The sequence below is a fragment of the Uloborus diversus genome, chromosome 8, assembly GCF_026930045.1.
Source record: "Uloborus diversus isolate 005 chromosome 8, Udiv.v.3.1, whole genome shotgun sequence".
Taxonomy (NCBI): Eukaryota; Metazoa; Arthropoda; class Arachnida; order Araneae; family Uloboridae; genus Uloborus; species Uloborus diversus.
In genome coordinates, this window is record NC_072738.1 from 103950458 (window position 1) to 103973220 (window position 22763).

General features: G+C 34.3%; 1 protein-coding gene across 1 annotated transcript in view; it reads right to left on the minus strand.

The window, feature by feature from the left end:
• LOC129227431 (lateral signaling target protein 2 homolog) overlaps positions 1-21665 on the minus strand; it is a 64308-nt gene extending 42643 nt beyond the window's left edge. Inside the window, exon 1 of the mRNA XM_054861990.1 lies at positions 21422-21665. Within this exon, the coding sequence (XP_054717965.1) occupies positions 21422-21457 (36 nt within the window). The 5' untranslated portion in view covers positions 21458-21665. The remainder of the gene's footprint in view (positions 1-21421) is intronic.
• Positions 21666-22763: the final 1098 nt, after the last annotated feature.

Sequence of the window (22763 nt, forward strand, 5' to 3'; positions counted from 1 at the left end):
CTGCCTCAGATAATGCTCCTACCCCAGTCAATAAACGGTAATATGTCGGAACAAATTAAGGACAAGCTCAAGTTTTGGCAGTTGTTAGTACCCATAGAGAATAGTATTTTCCCAAAAGTCCCCGCCTCTCCCCCTTGAGCTTTCCCCCCCTAGCCCAACCTTAAGTATAAAAACTATAGGTTTTTAAACAAACGGCTATATCTCAGTTAAATATTATTCAAATCTTTTAAACTTATATTTTTTATCGTTATAACATGGCAAATGAGAAATTACTTTTAATTTTTTCAATACAATAAATACTTTTTTTTTTTTTTTGTAATTTGAGCAATTACGTCATTTTTCTTTTTTAATGATGCAATCTTGATGACTTCTCACGTCTAATATTCATTATCTTTAAAAAAAGATATGCAGCATAGTTTTTAGAGTAGTTTCTAAGCTCTCCAAAAATAAGTACATATATAGAATTATACAGTCAACTTTGCGCATAGAAGGCGCGACAAGACGGCAAGTACCAACTTGCTGACGCACTAGTTTTCTTCTTACAAAAGTCAACCAAGGGTTTTTGTCGGAAGAAATTAGAGACATGCTCTTTTTTTGTCAGGTGTTAGCACCTAGAAAAGGGAGTATTTTCCCAAAAGTCCCCGCTTTTCCCCCTTGAGCTTCCCCTCCCCCCCCCGTAATTATAAAATTATAGGTTTTTAAACAAACGCCTATGTCTCCGTTAAATATTATTCAAATTCTTTAAACTTAACATATTTTGAATCCTTATAACATGATAAATGAGAAAACATTTAAATTTTTTTTTTATATAATTAATACTTTTTTTTTTGTTATTTGAGCAATTAGATACGTCATTTTTCTTTTTTAAACATTTAGTGTTGGATGCTTTTCACGTTTGATATTTATAATTTGAAAAAAAAAAAAAAAAAAAACATGCAGCGTAGTTTTAGGAGCAGCTTTTAAATGTTTCAAAGATATATACATATATAGAATTATACAGTCAATTTAATGCGTAGAACAAGCGAGAAAATGGCAAGCACCAACTTGCTGATGCACCAGAAATTTTCTTCCCCAGTCAACAAAATGTTTCTATTGGTAGAAATTAGGGACAGACTGTATATTTTTTTGTCCGTAATTAGTACCAAATGAGAGGATTATTATCTCAAAAGCTCCCTTCCCCTTTTGGCCCCCAACCAACCCCCCTCCCCCCTCAAGTTAGTTAGATAAATTGTCAAATTATGGAACTTTTTTTTCAAATGTGTATTTTCTATTGGTTTTAGAAAACAAGGCCTAAATTTTTGATAATATCTCAAAACAGTTGAAGAAAAGTAGTAACACATGTTTTAACCCTTTGTTTAGAACAAATCTTTGGTTATACTTTTTGGGTAGTTCAGAATGCAGTGCAAAATATACCTAGATGTGAAATTTTCGTTAGAAACTTTGCCTGTTTAAAACTTAAGATTCATACAGGGGAACATTAAAACTGGCCAAGTATTCAGATACTTTTTTATTGATAATTCAGAGATATTGACACGAATAGAAAGATTTTTTTTAGCGGCATATTGATAAAGTTGTCAAATTCACACTTGCCTTGATAATAACTTATTTTATCGTTCCACATTATAATTTTTAGCTTTTTGTACTTACCGTAGGATCTTTATTCCATAATGTACGATAGTCACATAGCACCACTTATTGAGAAGTTGTGAATATCTGTTGCAATTATATTGTTACAAATCCTGTAAATAGTGATTATTGTAGTAACGTAACCGGTAAATAGTTTCCCGTAATGAATATACAACCCCTTAACATTCGGCCGAAGTATACAATCCCCCTATTCTTTTTTTCTTATTTCATTCACTGATTTTATCAATGAAAGTGTAGTTGTAGAACGTTGTAGCATTTTCTGGAATCTTTTGAGATTTCTTTTCGGTGTGTATATAAGCCGTTTGCGATGGATAAAAAGTTTAGTTTTCGATTGAGAATTTGTGCTGTGAGTGGATTAGCTCTGTTTATTGCGAGGCATTTCGCTGTGTTGTTTTCGTATTTGGAAGTAAATATGTGTGTAAACGTTGAGTTTACGGTGTTGTGTGATAATTGCTTAATTGCTGATGAATAATTTAGCAGTGGTTGACGATATTTCCTGTACATAGTGTAAATAAAATTCCTGTGTTTTTATCAAGAACTGTGTCATCCTTTCAAAAAAGTTGGAAGTCTCACCGAATCCGTTACAATTGGCGCCCAACGTGGGGCTTCTTCTGGACTTTCTTGGAGTAAGTGTGACTTTGGACATTTTTTTCATAAAGACTGTTTGAATTTATAGACTTTGTTTTTATGGTGATTACTCGCGCAATGGATGACCAATTAAAACAACTTCTGGCAGCAATTAATGCTGTGAAAAGTGACTTGACAGAAAGTTTGGCGGCTAATCAAGAACAATTAAAAAATGATATGGCGGCTAATCAAGAACAATTAAAAAGTGATCTGACTGCAAGTATGTTGGCAAATCAAGACCAGTTAAAAAGCGATTTAACGGTGCTGAAAAAGGACTAACGTCTAAGCAAGAAGAAATTAAAATCGACCTTATTTCGGTAAAGACTGTGATGGAAAATAAATTTAATGACATAGAGCATCGAGTTGATGCTATTGAAGAAAAATTTGATACCGTTGAAAGCCGATTCAATGCTGTAGAAAATAAATTTGAAGAAGAAGATAGAAGATTTCATCTACTTAAAGAAGAGATCTTTAAGGACGTGGAAAGGAGATTGGCGACCGCGGAAAGCAGCTCTGTACAGTTTGGCGCTCCCACATCGGTTGCTCGACCGTCCATTAAACTTGCCACATTTGATGGGAAAACTTCGTGGCAGGTGTACAAGACCCAATTCATGATAGTGGCGGAAGCGAACGGATGGGACTCTGCTACCAAGGCCTGCCATCTTGCAGCATCCCTGAGAGGTGACGCAGCATACATTCTCCAGACCCTTCCCGACAGCCAGCGCCTGGATTTCGCCGCCCTCACATCTGCGTTGGAGCTTCGCTTCGGTGAGAAGTGCCAGAAAGATTTCAGCCGACTCCAGTTGAAGTCCCGTTTCCAGAAAACCGGGGAAACCCTGCAAGAGCTAGCGGCGGACGTCGAGAGACTGTCTCATCTTGCTTTTTGGGACTGTCCTGCGGATGTTTCGAGACAACCTGGCACTCAACTACTACATCGACGGGGTTCGAGATCCGGAAATCCAGAAAGCTCTACGGATGGCGGATGTCAAAGACCTGAATTTTGCTGTTGTGTATGCGATGAAGTTGGAGGCCGCCCAGCAAGCAACCCGCAAGGATCGCCATTCAATCCGTGGCGTGAAAACTGATGAGCCTGATCCGGTTTCATCACGCTTTGCTGAACTGGAAAAGCAAATAAAAGAAATTGCAGGAACCCTCAAAAGGATTTCGGCTCCCAAGGACCAAAATCGACAACCACTTAAGTGCTGGAAATGTGGCGGCGAGGGTCACTTGCGAAGAAACTGTGAAGCTCGCCAAGAAACCGGAGGGAAGAGCGCCTCTCCCTCTCAGGTCCAGGAAAACTAAGCCATGGCAATCTCGCGTGGCGGAGGTCACCAAATTGGAATGAGCCCCATCCTAAAGTTTTCCAGATTTCATCGACGAGTGGCGGCAGTAATGGACTGTTTGTTTACGGGTTTCCCTGCGAACTGATTATTGACACTGGAGCCAATGTTACAATCATTAGAACAGATGTGGCTCGTCAATTTGGACTCAACATTCTATGGACGCCGCCCTGCGTTACCCTCCAAACTGTGACAGGTGACAAGATCGAGATTGAAGGTAAAGTAAACTTAGAACTTGTGTTTGGAAATGCCACTTACCATCATAAAGCATTCGTTGCCGATATCACGGACCCCTTCATTCTCGGATTGGACTTTTTAAAGAAGTATGACTTCAACCTCGACTTCAAGACTAATGAGCTGCACTCGACGAGAGAAGACATAGCCGTTTTCCCCGCAGAAAGTGATTTAAAGTCCGCTCATCTAATAATAGCCCAAACAGATTTATCGATTCCCTCAAGGTCAGAATCATTGATACCTGGCTCCATTGAAGAAAACAACAGCTTTAGATTCGGCCTCATTGAATACCCTAAGCTAAACAATAACCTAAAAGGAGTGCTGGTAGCATCTACGCTTGTGGACCTTTCTAAGGATGTAATTCCTGTGAGAGTCGCCAACGTGAGTGAAAGGCCAAGGAATATCCGAAAAGGTGAAGTGTTGGCAACTTGTACTCCAGTAAACTGCATCATTAGAAGAATCCATTCCCCCGAGACTGTGTCTTCTGAGTCCGTGACATCGAAGTTAATTGGGAGTGCACTTTTATCGAAAGATCAAAGAACTGCTGCGGAACAATTGGTGGATGACTTCAAGCATCTGTTTTCATCTACATCGGAGGATGTGGGCCGGACGAATTTAACGCAGCATAGGATCTACACTGGAGAACACCCCCTATTAAACAGCATCCAAGACGACTACCGTTCGCCAAGAAGGAAGAGGTTGAGACCCTAATGAAAGAGATGCAGGAGAATGATGCCATCGAAACCTCGTCCAGTCCTTAGGCCTCTCCCATCGTCTTGGTCCGAAAGAAAGATGGCTCCACCAGATTTTGTGTCGATTACCGGCGGCTGAATGAAATCACTAAGAAAGACAGTTACCCTCTTCCACGGATAGATGACACCTTGGACACTCTTTCCGGACACAAGTGGTTTTCGACCCTGGACTTGAAGAGCGGCTACTGGCAGGTTGAGATACACCCTGATGACCGAGAGAAGACAGCGTTTACAACTGGACAAGGGCTTATGGCAGTTTAAAGTGATGCCCTTCGGCCTCTGCAATGCACCAGCTACGTTCGAGCGTCTTATGGAGACAGTGTTAAGAGGACTTTCCTACGAATCCTGTCTGGTCTACTTAGACGATATCATCATCGTGGGACGCAGTTTCGAAGAACATCTGGCAAATCTTAGGAAGGTGCTGCAAAAGCTTAAGGAAGCCAATCTGAAGTTAAGCCCGTCCAAATGTAATTTGTTCCGCCGGGAAGTGAACTACCTTGGTCACATCATCTCTTCTGAAGGTGTACAAACCGATCCAGAAAAGGTATCTGCGGTCAAGAGTTGGAGTCGTCCCGAAAACATCCATCAGCTGCGAAGTTTCCTGGGGCTCTTCATGTACTACAGGAAGTTTGTAAAGGGTTTTTCCAACATTGCACGACCTTTGCATAAGCTGACAGAGAGCAAGCAAAAGTTTGAATGGTCCAAAGAATGCGAAGATGCATTTCTACGACTGAAGGACTCTTTAACATCAACGCCTATCCTCAGCCTGAAAAATCCTTCATCCTGGACACTGATGCGAGCAACGAGGGCATCGGAGCTGTTTTATCCCAAGAAATTGACGGAAATGAACATGTCAGCGCTTATTGGAGCAAATGCTTATCAAAGTCGGAGCGAAATTACTGCGTCACCAGAAAGGAGTTACTGGCCATAGTGAAAGCTGTAGAACACTTCCATCATTACCTCTACGGCCGAAAATTTCTGCTTCGAACAGATCATGCCTCGTTAACTTGGCTTTTGAACTTCAAGAATCCAGAAGGCCAGATAGCCAGGTGGATACAGCGGCTCCAGGAATATGAGACATGGAGATCAAGCACCGAAAAGGGTTATCTCACAGTAATGCTGACGCTTTATCAAGGAGACCCTGTCCTGAGAACTGCCACTATTGTTCCCGAATCGAGAAACAGTATGGGACGACTAGCCCTACTGCCTATCAGGTGACAGTGACTTCAACATCATCAGAACCTGATCCATGGAGTGACGACCAAGTTCGAAAAGATCAACTTGAAGACCCCGACATAAAACCAATTTTGGAGTTCATGGAAAGTGACAGTCGGCGACCTAGCTGGCAGGACGTTTCCATCTTCAGTCCTGCAACAAAAAGATACTGGGCTTTATGGAACTCGCTCCATTTACAGAACGGCGTGCTACACCGAAAATGGGAATCTGACGACGGCAAAACATCTAGGTGGCAGTTACTACTTCCCCGATCAAGGATTTCAGATGTTCTGAAAGAAATACATAGTAGTGCGACTGGAGGACATTTTGGTGTCTTGAAAACCCTCAATAAAGTTCGGGAACGCTTCTTCTGGAGCAAGGCGAAGGATGACGTGGAGAAGTGGAGCCATTCTTGTGACGCCTGTGCTGATCGTAAAGGACCGAAGAAGAGAAGCAGAGGGAAGCTACATCTGTACAACGTTGGAGCTCCTTTCGAACGAATTGGGATCGATATCCTGGGTCCTCTACCAAGAACTGCTGATGGGAACAAATACATTCTTGTTTCTATCGACTACTTCACCAAATGGCCGGAAACATATCCCATTCCAGATCAAGAGGCTACCACCATAGCATAGACTCTAGTCCAACATTGGATCTCGAGATACGGAACACCTTTGCAGATTCATTCCGATCAAGGGAGGAATTTCATCTCTGCTGTGTTTAAGGGCCTATGTCAAATTCTCGGAATTGAGAAAACTAGGACAACACTACTACACCCGCAATCGGACGGCATGGTGGAGAGATTTAACCGCACAATCTTGAATAATCTCTCGCTTATGGTATCCAGAAATCAACAGGATTGGGACAAGAAGTTACCTTTGTTCCTGCTGGCCTACCGCAGTGCTATCCACGAGACTACCGGATATGCCCCATCTCAGATGCTCTTCGGACGAGAGCTTCGGCTACCTTGTGATCTCGTCTTCGGTCGTCCTCCGGATGCGCCTGAGGAGTACATCCAGGATCTCCAGGCCCGGTTGGAAGACGTTCATAACTTCGCACGAGAGCGAATCAACATCGCGGCGGAGAAGATGAAGACCCGATACGACACAAGGTCTACTGAACATGAATTCAACGAAGGCCACAAGGTTTGGTTATGGAATCCCATCCGACGGAAAGTTCTGTCACCCAAATTGCAGTCGCATTGGGATGGACCCTACAAAGTCCTTAACCGACTAAATGACGTCGTAGTGAGGATCCAAAAATCACCTAATGCAAAACCTAGGGTTGTACATTATGATCGGTTAGCCCCATACTATGGCCATAGCTCATGAGTATTTACGTAAACAACCATGGTTGATAACATAAAAGTTGTAGATAATTTTTTTGCTTTTAATGTTTTGTAATATTTCTTGTTATTATTGTGTTTTCTGTATCTGTTAGTTATTAATTAATGTGTATATTTGTAAACTTGTGATCAGTCTTGCATAATATAGACGAACGCGCAAACGGCGTTCGCAGAAAATTTTTGGCTCTGCAGAAATTTTATTTTCAAACTGCTAATTGTTGACTTAAAAAAAATATTTTTTTTTTTATTTTTTTTAAAGGGAATTTTTAGAGAAAATCCCAGAGTTTATTTCTGTTAAAGCCTTTCTCCAAAAGCCTTTTAAAGCACATGTGTAAAAAAAAATAATGGTTTGGCAGTTTTCTTCAGTTGGTGAAAAATAAGCAAACTATATGTTATTGTTAAAAAAAATTAAATGATTTAGAGCACTTTTTTTGTGTCTTTCATATTTGAATATAAATTTAATTTTTTATTCAAGGGTGAGTTAGGCAAAATAATTATTTGCAGAAAATTTTCCAGTGAGGATTTGTGTTCGCAGAAAGCTTTTCATTTTATCTAAGTCTGCTTGTGATAGAAGTTTGGCACCCTTTCTGGGGATTGTACTGTCCGGGACGTGCAGTCCTTGGGAAGGGGTTACAAATCCTGTAAATAGTAATTATTGTAGTAACGTAACCTGTAAATAGTTTCCCGTAATGAATATACAAAACCTTAACATTTGACCGAAGTATACAATCCCCCTATTCTTTTTTTCTTATTTCATTCACTGATTTTATCAATGAAAGTGTAGTTGTAGAACGTTGTAGCATTTTCTGGAATCTTTGAGATTTCTTTTTGGTGTGTATATAAGCCGTTAGCGATGGATAAAAAGTTTAGTTTTCGATTGAGAATTTGTGCTGTGAGTGGATTAGCTCTGTTTATTGCGAGGCATTTCGCTGTGTTGTTTTCGTATTTGGAAGTAAATACGTGTGTAAACGTTGAGTTTACGGTGTTGTGTGATAATTGCTTAATTGCTGATGAATAATTTAGCAGTTGTTGACGATATTTCCTGTTCATAGTGTAAATAAATTTCCTGTGTTTTTATCAAGAACTGTGTCATCCTTTCAAGAAAGTTGGAAGTCTCACCGAATCCGTTACAATATTGTTTCTAATTATGAATAAAACGTTACTGTAATCTTTGAAGGATATCCAGATCATTCAACTACTAAAAACGAAGAGCTAAGTAGAAGAGCCTCAAAGAAAAATTCATGTGCTTTGCATTTTGAGGACATCACAGTATGCACGACACCAAAGGAAATTTCGTTTAAAAATACGAGAAACAAACAAAAAAAAAAAAAGACTGCTGAAAATAATAGATTTAGAGATAGGCAAAAGAAGAATAAAAGAATTGACAGTGGAAGATGATGCTGATGTAAATATAGTAAAATACTATTCAGAAGTTTAAAGCATGCTCGAAAGGTGTTGTCTTTGTGACTCTCTCTTACTCCAGAAAAGAAAAAGAAGTGTATTTTTTACAAGATTATATAGGTGGCAAGGAACCAAGCCTGCTACAACATTGGCATTTTAATCCAGCAATATTAGAAGTCTCTTGACTGCTCCTGCAATTACCGGATGTGACACGACATTATGCTTTTTTGGTTTGGGAAGGATAAAAAGCCACTGAAATGATAAAATCTTCAACGGAAACTAAACGGCAAACATCAACATTTTTGTTAGAAAATATTTCAAAAGATCAACTGCTAACTGAAGGAAATATTTTACTCTTGGAATTTTTGGAATGAGCAGATATGAACCTGCATGAAGCTTGTTACTATAAGTGACTGAACCTACCCAAAAAGTAAACCTTGCAATCAAATTTTGATCCATCAAAGTTACCTCCAAGTCCAACAACCGGGGCATGCCAACAACATGTACTACTAGTTTACCTGCCAAGTCCAGAACTGACTTAGGAACAACTTACCAACAACTGAACGGGATAGAAGTTGGAGTCAATTTAGCAAAAACAGAAATGAAAAAAAATTCTCCTGCCATTAAACTTCTATAAAAGGGCAATTCCACCGTTACGGACGTAACAATCACAGACTTTAAACACACATAATTTCAATTTGGTTTGATAAAGAGCTACAAATTTTTTTTCTGTTGTATAGTTTGGTGTTATTAATGCTATCAAAAATTTGGGTGCAGATTGCTTTATTAGAAAAAGTGACAAAAATTAAAAACTGCCTGTTACGGGCGTAACTCAGAAAACAGCAAAATGTATACATTGTCATACAATTGCCAATATTCCTGTGAATTATTCATAGATTTCTAAAATTTTCTTTGAAATACTTGTTCTTGAGATTTCAAGCTTTCTAAAACCATAAAGTTTTCATGGATATTGTTTGGAAAATTTATGATAGAAATTTATATATTTGTTACGGACGTAACAAAAAAGTGTTACGGACGTAACATGTCTGATATGGTAATTGCCAAAGCAAATAAAAGCTTGTGTATACTAATAAGTTTTGTTAAGAGAGTGCAATGGTCTAGATTAACACATTATTATGCCCATTTAAGTTACACTTTAATAGTTTTTAAAGATTTGCGGAGGTAGGGAGCATCTCCCATGCATATACTAACCACCATGTAAATAAATATAAAATATAAATTGGTGCGTCATAAAAAGTGCAATTATCCAAGGGGAAATTAAGCAAAACAAAAGTGGAATTATTCAGTTACAAATAAATTTTTCAAATTTTTAACATGAACATGGAAGGAGAGGGGGGGGGGGCTTCTACAAGAGAGTACTTTTACAGTTTAAGAATTTTCGATGATTTTCTCTATCTCTCAACAAACATATTAACTGCCAAATTTCTTTTAAAGTTTAACGGTTGCCTTTGATTTCGATCGTTTTTTAACAGAATTGGCATGTTTTTGCCAACGGTGGAAAAAAATTGTCGAAACTGACATAGGAAAAATGCATTTTGGCCAACATTTGCCTAAGTAATCTAAATCTTGCTTCAAAACTAAATGTGTTTTATCTGAGGATCAGATGTAGCTAGTTTAATAATATTTAGTACTTTTAATTCTAATCTAATCATTCTTTTTAATTTAAGTTTTAAAACTATAAAATATTCAACACATCAATGAAACAGTAATCTAAATATTATTTTTTTGTGGAGAGTAAATAACAATAAAAAGTAACTCAGTAACTTTGGTTTAAACTATTCAAACAGGACAAAATTCTTATCTCTAAGTTATTAAATAAGAAGTAATATCAATTTGGCTATGCTTTCAGAATGATAGAAGTTTGAAGAGAAAAACTATACTTAATATCTGTAATATAAATTAAAAAAAAAAAAAATTATTAATGAAAATTACGCACAATATGCTTTGGATTTCATCGTGTTAAATGATCAATTAATTTTCACAAAAATCTACTTGGAGAACACTATTCTTTTGTGTCATAGTGCATTGATGAAGCAAAGTTTAAGAATTTAAGAAACCCTCTAGAATATTTTTATGCACGTTATTAAGCATTAATTGCTAATCTAGAATTATTAACAGCAATTGAATTTATTGCATGATTTGGAGGACAAAAAAATCATACCCGGAGATTAACACCTCAGAGCAACAGTAGGATATCTTGGTGTTATTCCTAGGATTAGATGTCTTAATGTTGCTCTGAGGCGACGATGTGTATTTCAATAATTTTAAAAAATGAAATTAAATATCCACTAATATTTATAAAATTTTGAAATTCACAGTGTTAGAAGTTTTGTTATATCATATTACATGTCATACCCTATATTTTCATTGCCCATCCTGTGCTTTTTTTCTTTTTAATTGGAAATATACATGTGTTACGGACGTAACGTACTGCTTTTTGTTACGTCCGTAACAAAAAATGTTACGTCTGTAACGCCATTTTTTTAAAAACTAAAGAAATTCTAATGTTTTAAACTATGGTAAACAATTACTCTAATGAATTGCTAAAAGGACAAAAAAGGATTTCTTTTAATTTTGATTTTTTAGGAAGTAACGACAACTTTTGCTAAATTTTTGTTACGGACGTAACATTGAACTTCATTTTTTTTAAATTTAAATTGCCTGATTTTATTTTGTAAAAAAATAAAAATAAATGCATGTTATTATAGTATTATGTTAATAGTTTCAGCTGTATTGCAATTAATTTTGGTTATTTTTATTTTGCTATTAGAAATAAGCGTTTGAAAAAGGGGTATTTTTTTCTGATTGTTTTGAAGATCCGACTATCATACTTCCAACTAGGAAAAAAATTTATTATTTAATTTTTATTCAAAAAGCAATGCAATATTCTGAAAATACACATTTCAAGCTTTACAATGATGTATAATATAGCAAAATAACTGCAATATGAAATTTTGACCTACTGGTTTCACTTTTCATGGAATTGCCCAAAAACTTTTGCACCAAATGAACTATTAAATTTGGTGTTGGGCTCATGTAAAGCTGGTTGTGGCAAACATTGTATATGTAATAGGTTGGATTCAGGGTCGCTGAGAGAAGAAGGGACCCTCCCTCTATAAAACGTAAAATAAAAACTGATCTGATTCCGAGTTGAGCCCTCCTAAAGGTTGGCCCCTAATTTCCAACTAGGCTGACATGGCCTCTCATTGGCCCTGGGTAGGTTTACGTTCCGCAGTGATGTGCTAGAATTGCGGCTGATATTTCTTTTCACATTGCATCAATTATGGACTACGATGAAGAATTAATTCATGAGGAATGAGTAATACTTCTCTACAAATTACCTATTTTTATTGCTTTAAAGAATTTTATTCCTCCAAATTTCGTTGATGAAAAACAATGGAAAAAAAAATTACTTCTTGGAGGTGAGAGTTAGGTTCTTGGTGATAATACAACAGAGACGGACGCACATCCTCTAGTTCGTATCTGTTTGAGTTTGAGGATATTTCCAAAGAGTGAAGTGTAAAATCACCGTTACAGGGTTAAAAACAGTGCTTCTACTTCTGTTCAATTATTTTCAAAATAGGAGATTTTCCTTTAAAATAAATATGTTTCCTAAAATGTCCTAAATATATTAGTTTTAAAAAATAGATTTTCAACAATAAAATGATGCAAAATTAATGAGTTTAAATATTAAAAGTGACTGCAACATGGTCATAATTAGAAATGCTTTCACAACAAATGTTTAAGTTCAGCACGGGGGGGGGGGCTTTTTTTCCTCCCTTTAAGATGTCATCAAAAATGCATGCGCTGTTTTCTAACACCAATAGAAAATACACATTTTCAACAAAAATTTTTCGTAATTTAGCGATTTATTGAGTGAATACAATTTTTGCTGAAAAATTCAGAGAAAAGAATAGATTTTTAGAAATTAAATAGTTTAATACTGAGAGACGCATTTCGCAAGAATAGTGACCAAGATATGCTCATTATCAGAAACACGTGAAAATCCAACTGGGGGGGGGGAGCAAAAGGGGTGGGTGGTAGTGGTCCAAAAGGGGAGGGGACTTTTGAGATAATACTCCTCTCATTGGTACTAATTGCAAACTAAAAATCAGAATGTCCCTAATTTCTTCTGACAGAAACCTTTTACTGATTGGTGTAAGAAAGTTTCCAGTGCATTAGCAACTTGGGGTTTGCCATCTATTTGCGCCTTCTATGCATAAAGTTGACTATAATTCTTTATATGTATATATCTTTGGAAAGCTTAGGAATTTGCTCTAAAAACTACAGTGGCGAATCCACAGTGGATTTTGTTCCGGGGGCGTCTGAGATCATTAAAAATTTATGTCTCTTTGACATTACCAAAATTCATTAATGTAAATGAAGGCGCTTTTTTTAAAAACTATTATTATAATTATTTGTTTATCAAGAGGTGTTAATGGCTAATGAAATTTTCCAAGTCACACTTGAAATGATCTAAAATTTCGTATTCAGAAGTAGAAAAATTTAAAAATTTAAATATCCGTGTATATTTAAAAAAAAAAAATGTCATGCATTTTACACACCATTGCTAAGCAATTTGAAGGCACAAATTTCAATTTTCATTAACTATGAAAAAAATTATGCATCACAAATGCAGGTAATGTAAAAACTAAATATGAGAAAGTAAACCTCAAAAATCGGGAACTAAGTTAAAAAAAGTGCAAAAGAATACAAAATTCTAAAAATTGACACTAAACGCAACAATTAAAGAGGGGGGGGGGGAGAGAAAAAAACAAGTAGCAATGAGGTCTGCAATTTTTTTCTCGCAAAGTTTTGGAGCAGATAGGACAAAAAATCCTGAAATACTAAAGGAAAATTTCGGAAAAATAACAATTCTGTTATTATAGCGAATTTGTGCATTAAACTAAGTGAAAACGAATAAAATAGAATGAATATATAGGAAATTTATTAATATTATTTTACATTAAGAAAGAATTTAGTTCTGGCCTGGGAGCGGCTGCAGCCTCATAGCCGCCCCCCTGGATTCGTCACTGCATCATAAAAAACGAAAAATGATGAAAAATGACGTAATTGCTCAAATTAGAAAAAAGTATTGATTATATAAAAAAATTAATGGTAATTTTTTCATTTGCCATGTTATAACGATTAAAAATATGTTAAGTTTAAGAGATTTGAATAATATTTAACGGAGATAAAGGCATTTTTATAAAACCCTATAATTTTATACTTAAGGGGTGCTAAGGGGGAAAGCTCAAGGGGGAGAGGCGGGGACTTTTGAGAAAACACTCTTCTCCCTAGGTGCTAACACCTGACAAAAATTCAGCTTGTCAATAATTTGTTCCGACATTTGGTCATTTTTGGCCTTTATTGACTGGGCTATCCCAATCCCTATTTTGTAAAACTGTCTATATTACTAATTTTTGTCAAAGAGATATTGTCGCCAAATACCGAGATATTTTTGGTGATCATAAAATGATGCTAAATAAGTAGCAAAACCTGGCTAGTGTTTAAAATTGTGAACAAAAACAAACTAATGCAAGTTTTTGTGCTGTTTAATAGATTTGCCTTTTAGCGGATTATTTTACATTTTAACAAAAGTTTTAAAGATTTTTTTAATTGCGATATTTTGGTTACATGGTGAAATAAAAGTAGAGAAACATTATTACGTAGTCTTTGGCTGCAAAAACAGCTCCAGTTGAAAAGATTTCCTTCTGTTATAATTGATTTGTTATGATTAATTATTACTATGTTCTTATTTCTATGAAATTAATACATCTATTTAGTACTGAAGGAACTTGATGCTTGCTTCAGAGAAGCCTCTATTCAAAATTATCACACAATTACAGTTACTATTAATATTACTAATGTATGGCACCAACCTTTCTAACAATGGGTTTTTTTATATTTCATCATTTCATAGGGAAAATGTATGAAATTTACTGCGTTTAAATCTTTTTTTTTTTTTCTTTCTAAAGAACAAATATGATCAAACAAAGTAATGGGACCTAAGTTGAGCCATCCCCTATCCATTAAAAGAAAAATCAAAATGAATTCACTAGGTGAGATGCTGTGAGTGGACAAACAAAAAAAAAACATACATACGGTATGAACTGATTTTTTTTTTTTTTTTTTGAAGTCAGTCAAAAAGATTTATTTCACCTGCACTTTACTACCCCTATATTTTCAAAATTTTCTAAATTTTAGCATACAATTATTTTTAAGGAGTAAAATATACTGTAACACATGCTATAATAAAGACATAACATTAAAGATATATTTACAAAACAAATGTTTTACATAGGAACAAAATAAAGCAAATAATTGATTGAAAGAAGAAAAAAGTATACCTTTTCTTAAGGTTATCTAATTTCGTATTCTATATTTGATTTTAGAACATAAAGATATACTAACTTAAAGACGTCAATTTTATTGTCACTTTTTCTTTGAAATATTATTAGTACAGGATTTTTTTCTCTTTGAAAATGTGTTATGCAATGAAAAAAAAAAACTCTTCCCCCCAACAAATATTGACATAACACAGCATAAAAGTAACATATGACTTATCCTTCCAAAACCCAGTGTCTGCTAAGGAAGCACTTTTATATTCTCAAATATCATTTAATGCATATTTTGTCAACTTTAATCTGCATTAATTTTTGCATAAGGGGCATTCCAAGGTATTTGGCTGTTACGGACTCTACACTTCATAAGGATGCTTTAGCCTCCTACTCATGATTAGTGCGAATAGTAAATTTAAACTTTTTGTAAATGATTAGTCCTATGTGTAGTTATGTCATAACATTGAAAAAAGTTTAGATTTGTGTTGAATTTCTAAAGATATAGGAAGATATATAGCATGTTACGGAATCTACACTAAAAAGACATGGAAATTTTTGCTTAAACTATCTTCAAATTTTCTGTGAAAGTAATAACTTTTCTTACCTAATGAAGGTTTTCCACTAAGTCTGTTTATCTATAATACATTTAAGCACCAAAATATTTTTTAAAAAGGTAAAAAATATTTTTTACGGAATTATTTACTGAAGAACTGCACGATTATGAACATGTTGCGGACTCTACAAATTTGTCACGTTCGAGTATTGTTTGAATTATTGTTTATAGAGTGTAAACAACAACAATACTACCTCATTGTTCAATAGTTACAATGATAGAATCAACTGTTATGACTATTTCTTCATCATATATGTGAAAGGTGCCCACCTGAAAGGGGGGGGGGCATGCCGCAGACTGTGCCATTAAAGTTTTTTTAGGGGGTGTTTTGAGGGTTATTTTTCTCATTTTTGGGGAGAGGTTTTTGATATTATGAGGGAGGGGGGTTTGGGGATATTTAGGGGAAGTGCACCCAAGCTCTAGGGGTGGGGGGGGGCAGATTGAAGGTGGCCTCTTGTTGGAACAGACCAAGTGATATGTTGATTTCTTCAGTCTTGAATTTGATATTAGAAAAGATAGATTTTAATGCAAATTTCACTAACAATTCAACTTTTATAGTAGAACCTTGGTTATCTGAAGTGATCAATACCGGACCATCTTCGGTAAGTCAAAATTTCTGGATAACTTTTTTTTTTGGGGGGGGGGGGGGCAGGACATGTTAGGAAGAAGATGTTTTTAAGCCAATACTTTTTAAATTGCATTTTTAAAGTTAAGTTAAATTTTCTGTTAATTCAATTTAAAAAGGCAACATTTTTTGCTTCAGGAATCACATATATTTTTAAGCAACAAAATTTTGTTCATTTCCAATTTAAATAATTGCATTTAATTAATTAAATGTATGATCAGTCTCAGTCATGTATAGCACGTAAGATCTTATATTTTTGTTTAATGGCCCTAATATTAATGTACTAAATGGCATCTGACATGCCTTACTTTAAAGTAAGACAAAACAACGTTAGAAGAAGCACAAATTTGTAAATTACAGCAGACACGTGTTTCGGCGTTACAGGGAACACCTTTTTCAATGCAAAAAATAATGAGCTTATGGATGAAAAGACATCCGACAAAAGTTCATGAAGAATGAAGCAATAAATTGAATTCCTCTCCTAAAATAAGTTTTTTCAGTTCTTAAGTATTAGCAGTTTTTTTTTTTTTTTTTTTGTAGGGAAAAAATCAGGACAACTTTTTTTAGACCAAGTACCTGGGGTATGTTGCTTCACTTTTAGAAAACACACAAAAACTTTTAGAACAATTAAAAAAGCAATACTCCAGTATTAGCAATAGTGAAGTTGCTAAAAACACAAATTGTGCTGATCGTTGAAAAAGTAACAGATGTTGGTTAATTTTAATTATATTGATCTTTAAACTTTGGTTTTTGATTCTAATCATAAAACATTTGTTTGGTACAAATGTTGGATAATATTTAACATAAAAATTGTAATAGAAGTTTGTTTTGTAATGTGGGGACCCCGGGACTGTGGCAGGTTGGTTCACTTCACAAAGTTCTCTTAAAGTATTAATGGGGAAAAAGGTAATGAATTGAAAATTTTCTGAAGTGGTGAGAAATATTTAACTCATGGTAGAAAATAAAACTACAAATTGAAATTTATGATGAGATAAAAAAAAAGAAGAAAAGTAGAGAGCCAGACCAATGTGCTCCGACTACGCCTATACACTTACTTGTTCAGTCAAAATTCTTCTGAAAGTCAAAGTTTTTTTTTAAGTATAAGTTGTAATTTCCTTTAAAGGGCTACTTTTTTTTTTCTTGTGCAGGCTGTTCAAACATTTTGGTAAAGAAAGAGCTGTGTTGAAACGGTTGCCAAATGTAGAGTCCGTAACGTTTTGTAGAGTCCGTAACCAAATTTAGAAAATTAATTAAAAATACCGAATTTAAATAATCATGAAACTTATTTTAGAATATTGTAACACCATAGGTGAAGTTAGAAAACATTCAGTTTAGTAATATAAAATGCATAAATGAAAATTTTAACAAAACTTTTCTTCTAATTATTGTTACGGACTCTACAATCACCATTTTCACAACTTATAATTTTTTAACGAATGCACTTTTTCATTAAAATTATTATATGTAGTAGAGATAATCCTTTACTTTATTTGTCCCAAGCACCAGTTTTGGCTTGAAATTCGGTTCAAGTCACTATTGAAGAAAAATTCAATGTGAAGTCCGTAACGTTAAAAGTTGTATTTTTGATGTTTTGATTGCGGTTACATGATTAATATGAAGTAAATGAAGAAAAAAATATGACATGTGTGTCCTTTGGAATGTGCTTTTTTAATATTAATATAAAAATTTTAACCTTTTAACAAGTTTTGTTACGGACACCCCTATGTCACAAATACCTTGGAATGCCCCATAAATATTCAATAATTAATCTTCCTCTGAAAAAGAATTGTGTAAAAGAATAACGGGGAAAATTGAAGGTTTAATTGAAGATGATTTAACAATAAACAATCAATTTAATAAGTTCTAATGATCTTTTAACTTTGTTTCTTCCGCTACACACAAAAGAGAATAAGGTAGTTACAATGTTTGATAGTATTTATCATTTTTAAGTTGAAAGCGATGTTGTTTGCATTATGTGGTCCAATGTGCCCCACCAGTGAGGCACGTTGGTCCGCTTTATGAGATTCTGTGAAAAAATTAATATCAAAAAAGTTGATCAATTAAACATTTCAAAAAAAATCTGTAGTGTTGAGAAATGTTTAGTGAAACTTATTGTAGAAAATCAAACTGCTTACTAAATTTTTTTAAGAGACAAAAAATGAAAAGTAAAAAACCGACCAACGTGCCCCACCTCCCTCTACATGTGGAGATTGGCGATTGCAATACCGGTATTTTGAGCAGTTTTGCAATTTCAAAATACCGGTATTCACCGAGGTAAAATACTGGTATTTTCGGTATTAGCTGAAAACAATAAATAAGTCTCAATTGAAGAATTTTTAGTTTAACATATTTAATATCTACTTACACTGCTCGACATTGAAAATGCAACACCAAGAAGGAGTGGTCAGAAAGTGATGAAATTTGGAAAAAAGACAGAGACAGCAAGGAATAATAAATGATCTCACTTTCCTTTTTGTGAAAGTTAATTTCAAGTGTAATTTTGAATGTGTTTGTTCTAAGAGTAATTTAGTCCAACCATCAATTGCAGAAATACCTTATGATAAATTTACTTTAAATATTTGTCTCAACTCTACTGAATTTTGGCAAAAAAAATTTTTTTCTAGTTAGAAAAACAAATGGTTATTTTTCGTCACGGGTATTTGGTTTGTTATCATGCCTTGCTTAATACTTGGCAAGATAATGTTTCGAAATCGTATAGTGCCTTGAAAACATTCATAGATGATATGCGTATTAATCAATTAACACATACTTTCAGATATTTACATAATTATAAATTGTAAAGAATTTTGAAAAGAAAGCAAAAAGGAATAAGAAGAACTAATTTCTAAGATCAAATTTCACCAAGTTTATCGTAAATTTCAAGATAAAGATCTAATAACAAAAATTAAACGCAAACCTTTATGCTCAAGAGAAAATGATTTTAACATTGGAAAAGCATAGTCTCTCGGAAAAAAAAATTACAACTATCTATAAATCTAAAAATGTATATGAATATAATAATGATACAAAAAAAAAAACAAATACACACACAAAAGGATTTTTTCAAAAAAAACAAACAAGAGACGGTCGTATTTGAAGATGTAGGACTTCTAGACAGTTAGACGAGGTGTATTGCGCATTGTTAATAGTACCACCGACCAGCATGAATTTGGAAAGAGTACTTTCAATTGTTGTAAAGTTGAGCACTAAATGAGTTCCAGGCTTAGAGACAATTCAGAAGAAGCATTATGTGTTTTACTCTTATTGTATTTTTGTTATGACATGTTCTTTTTTTATATTTGTTCACAGTACCTTTTCAAAAATAATACAATTCTTGTACAAAATTGTGAAAAGTGACAACAAATCAATATGCTTTCAAGTATTTTTTTGAGAAATTTCAAATGCCGGTATTAATACTGGTGTTCTGGTATCACGTTTAAAAAATACCGAATACCGGTACTGAATTTTTTCTCCGGTATTGCAATCCCTAATGGGGATTATATATCGAGAAAAAAACGTTTTTTCTAATTAGGTATAGTTGGGATTAAATTATTTTAGTATACATGCCTTTTATTTATAAATTAACAGGGGGCACACTAAGTGGAAGGCATGGCGAACCTGAGTCATTGAAATCTTCCTAAGGATTATTTCTTTTTTTTTTTTTGAGGGGTCTTGTTCATAGTGGAGGGGGGGAAGTGACATTACTCTTGCAATGGACATGCCTATAATTATTACAATTATTAACATTTTTTGATTGGGACTTGCAAAAAGCCTTTGCCCAGGGCCATGCAAAACCTAGGGCCGCCACTGGGTTAATTTTTTTCCAATCAAACATAGATTATTTATAAACATTATTTTAAAGCAAACATGGATAAATATCCTAATAAGTAGAGTTGTCATACGATCATATATTTAGATAATTGAACATTCTGCTTCATAGATTCATTTGCTAAGAGTGAAGATAATTTCAAAAACAAACGATGCTTTAACAGAAGAATGAGATGCTTTTTTTTTTGTGTGTGGAAAAAAATTAAATATGTAAATATTTTACGAGCATTTCATTTTTAGAAGTTTTTAATTAGAGTTTTATAGAAATGTTTAATTTTTTAAGTTTTTATACGAACATTTACGCAAGGTCGTTTTAGTTTTTATCGTCAGCCCACATCAACAATTCAATTGAAAAGGAAAGGTAAATTAAAATATAGCACTCTGTTACAATAGACTACAACACATTATTGAATGCAATGTTGCTTAGATATAAAATTTTTACTGTATTAATAGGAGAAAAATGTAACTGTACCATACACCACTTTAAATGCTTAGTATTTGTCACTTACGTTCAAATGTCTTTTTATCTACACAAAATAAGCAGCTACCACTTTTGTTCGAAGACTTTTCTTTAACATTTTCTTTTCTCATATTCCCAAAAAAACTTGAGATATAAGTAAACTAATTAATAACCAGCTGGAGACAAAAACTCAATTTAGCTTTAATGTGCAGATATCACATCTGTGCTTAGCACAGCAGTATGCTGTCGTAAGCAGGTAAATCGCAGTATCTGCAGAAATTTGTTTTCCACATGATTGAAGAAACACATTTTCATTTCAATAAGGGGATTGGACATTTTATTCACACTATATTTTCAGCGGAAAGTACATAAGCAATCTTGTACTATAAAGCAAACGTACAATAGGTGGCAAAAATGAAAAATTTGCAGTTACTGCCCTTTACTCGGATACAGTAATAAATATTTCTGAAAATGGAAATCCATCCTACTACCAATTAAGCATCTAAACTCTAAAGTAATAGTTCGATTCAAATACATCTTTTTGAATAACTCCCATTCTTTGGAAACAATAAGGGTAGAAATGTCTATTAATGTATTTCTTTCTTCTTTAAATTTTGCTAATCTGGAAAGTATACTGAACTTTATGAAATGTGACGTATAACGATTAAAACAATGAGCAAATTACTTCCAATGAAACTAAAATATGTTTTAACCGTACTAAACGAGTAAAATTTAAACTTAATTCCTTAGCGATTTTGAGCTGGATATATAAATACATAGAAAAAAAGCACGGTTCTGCATCTACTCATAGTTTATTATTTTCAAATCATGATTGCTATTAACTATGGATTCAGCATCATCAGCCAGTACTTAAAGCAATTAAACCATTCATTCATTAACGATATCACAATAAATTAATCATTGAGTAAACAAAGTAAGCTATAGAGTTAATTTAAATAAATGTTAGCTCACCTTCGGCCTATAAAACCACTTCCTTAGGGAATGCATCTTAGAAATTTATCCTTTTGGTACACACATAAAAGATTGAGAGAAAAATTAAAATCGTTTGTATAGCAAAACAGAAATGTTTTGTACGTTCACACACATCACTACTAATTTGAAATCGAACACCACATTACACACGAATGGAACCATTTACCAACGGAATAAAAACAGCAGCAACTACGACTTGAGTCGTTTCGTTCTGACAGAGAATATTCACGTTCACGTCAAGAATATTCGCTTCTAATTAATTCAAAAGCACGTTAGTCGCCAAATTTCCGAAAAATAGCCATTTTGGCTAACAAACTAGAATTCTCATAATGAAGTCCATGATTCTCATCAAGGAGTCACTTGAAAATACTGATATTCTATGCTCATGTGCAGCATTGAACAAAAACTAAAATATATTAACGAACAAATAAAAGTTCGTATCACCCTGAGTAGTTTTATATATGCACTTTTAAAAGGATAATAGAATAATAGTAAAGTATTCAAGCACATTGCTGAAGAAGAAGACAAAATACTGCACTTTGATTGGTTACTTAAAATTTCGTTTGTAATTTTTTTCGCTTTTTTGGCAATAAACTATTTTTTAAAATTACATTTCCTCCATTCACCATTGTGAAACACTATTTGAAAACTTTGACAAATACTGAAAATTTGCTCTTGCACTTACATATGCGAAATTTTAAAAAAAAAAGAACTTCCGGAAATGTTGTGTTAATCATCGATATTAATTCGCAACTCCAGAGCTCGAATACGCTACCTTGCAGTGATTAACAATATAAAGAAAAAGGTAAAACATTCAATTCCACGTGTTTCCTTTGAGGTAAATTACAGGCTTCAGACAGTTTGTGGTGTAATGTAATTTCAGAAGAATAGAAAAGAAAGCTTCCCTTAAACACGATGAAAAATTACTGTCATTCACTAAGCGTCAAAGCAAGTTATTAGGCAGGCGTTTGTTTTACCTTTTTCATTCGCCATTAGACAGTGGCTGCAGCTCCCCCTATAGTTTATTGGAGTTGTAAATGGAGATCGCTGAAAATTCACTAGGAAAGAGACGATCCCATACGAATAGTCCCTAGGTCTATTGTGCAACAGATCAAAATTTTTTTTTTTTTTTTGCAATTGTACAGTGGAGTGTATACCCCCTCTCTCTCTCTTTTGTTTTTTTTTTAGAATCTAAAGTTATCAAAGAGGTATTATTGCTTACGTTCGACGAGCTCAACCGGTAACGACCGGTTGATTGATCACGTAACAGCTAGGTTGCGTTCGACGAACCTTACCGGTCTACCGGTAAGTAACCAGTTAC